The 1,616-nt window shown below is 38.2% G+C and overlaps 1 protein-coding gene across 1 annotated transcript in view; it reads right to left on the bottom strand.

The window, feature by feature from the left end:
- The window catches only part of LOC122061680 (EPIDERMAL PATTERNING FACTOR-like protein 3), a 7,587-nt gene extending 7,093 nt beyond the window's left edge, over window positions 1-494 (bottom strand). The window contains exon 1 of the mRNA XM_042625104.1: window positions 179-494. Within this exon, the coding sequence (XP_042481038.1) occupies window positions 179-218 (40 nt within the window). The 5' untranslated portion in view covers window positions 219-494. The remainder of the gene's footprint in view (window positions 1-178) is intronic.
- Window positions 495-1,616: the final 1,122 nt, after the last annotated feature.

Here is a 1,616-nt window from a genome sequence, read left to right on the forward strand (position 1 = left end):
GAAATCAAGTAGCCATGAAATGTTATTGGAATCCTCATCAGAAACCAAAAACTTGCCATTGATTAGTTTTCCCAATCCCATCGGATGAAATTAAAAGGAGAAAAGAAAACCCATTACGAATTGCGAAGAACCCAATAACAAAAAAGACATTTGAGGACGATGGGGGAAAAGAAAGTACCCGACAAAGAGTCTGTTCCCTCAGGTTTTGGTTCCGCCATTAATCGATTTCTTCTGTTGGCAGCGATTCTCGTTCCTTACAATCTAATATCTATACCAACCGCGGGCAGATGTGGGCCAAATACAATCAAGGGGTTCCAAACTCCAAATTGTCACGTCTCTACGGACTACGATGGTTCAATTGCTGAACATAGAAAGGTGCGAAGAACCCACCCATGTACGGATGTGGAAATTACTGTACAAGCGAGGTCTCAGCCGTCCGGTTCGCACGCTGGCTGTGTTGGATTTGGATCCTCTCCCAACGATTGTCTTTTCAATTTCGTGCATAGCGTCTAACGGTTTGGTTTCAATGTATGTGGTACGGTTTGATTCAGTTCACATTTATTTGGCCGTGATAATTGCATTTTCTTAAATCAGAATCATTTGGTAAATGATTTTGCTTTTACAGTTCTTAAATGGTGGCGGTTTTAATGTTTTAAAAGGTTTTGATCGCAATTTAATCCATACGATTTCTAAAGAATTAACAATTAGTTTGTTAGTTTATTTGCATGCTTACTGAAATTTGTTTTTATTGATAAACGCTTCAATCTTGTATCAAATTAAATGAGGCAATGAACAAGTAATAATTCAACTACATAACTACATAATATGAGTAAATTATTGAATAGACTATTGGACAGCCTCTATGGTCCTTAATTCTTCCTTAAATTAAACTCATCCTAATCTGTTGAACAATCAAACAACGAAACAAAAGAAAATATTACATAGAGAAAGTGAAATACAAATAAAGCTATTGATGAACACAACTTATCGTTAGTGTTATAAAGTTAAAGAGCATAAGGCGTTGATGTATATATTGATTCTGCCCCTGCCTTAATGCCCTTAACCCCTTATTCTATTTAATTGTTCTACGGATTTAATGGATTGATTTTAATGGTGTAAATGGTTTGGTTTTTACAGTGTTAATTCGGTTTGAAACCGACAAGTTAAACAGTTAAAAGCAAACCAACCCATTTAACTAATCGATTTTAAACTTGAAACTAAAACCAAACCATTTACTAAATGATTTTGCAGTTTCAATGTAAACGGCTCAATTCGAATTCAGTAAACACTTGCGGTTTCAAATTCGTATCCTTGATGCACGCAGCCCAATATACGAGGGATGTTACTCCTCTCCATATAGCTAGGGACTAGAGAGTGATCCTAGGGTTGGATAACCTAGGGATGTGTGCCCAGGTCATCCCAACCCTAGGATCACTCTATCCTTAGGTTCGAGGGATGTCACTCCTCTCCATAGAGCTAGGGACCAGAGAGTGATCCTAGGGTTGGGTAACCTAGGGATGTGTGCCCGAGTCATCCCAACCCTAGGATCACTCTGTCCTTAGGTTCTTTGGAGAGGAATCCTATCTACATCTGAGAGCAAGTAGTTCCATTCTTGC

Source organism: Macadamia integrifolia, chromosome 2, assembly GCF_013358625.1.
Source record: "Macadamia integrifolia cultivar HAES 741 chromosome 2, SCU_Mint_v3, whole genome shotgun sequence".
Classification (NCBI taxonomy): Eukaryota; Viridiplantae; Streptophyta; class Magnoliopsida; order Proteales; family Proteaceae; genus Macadamia; species Macadamia integrifolia.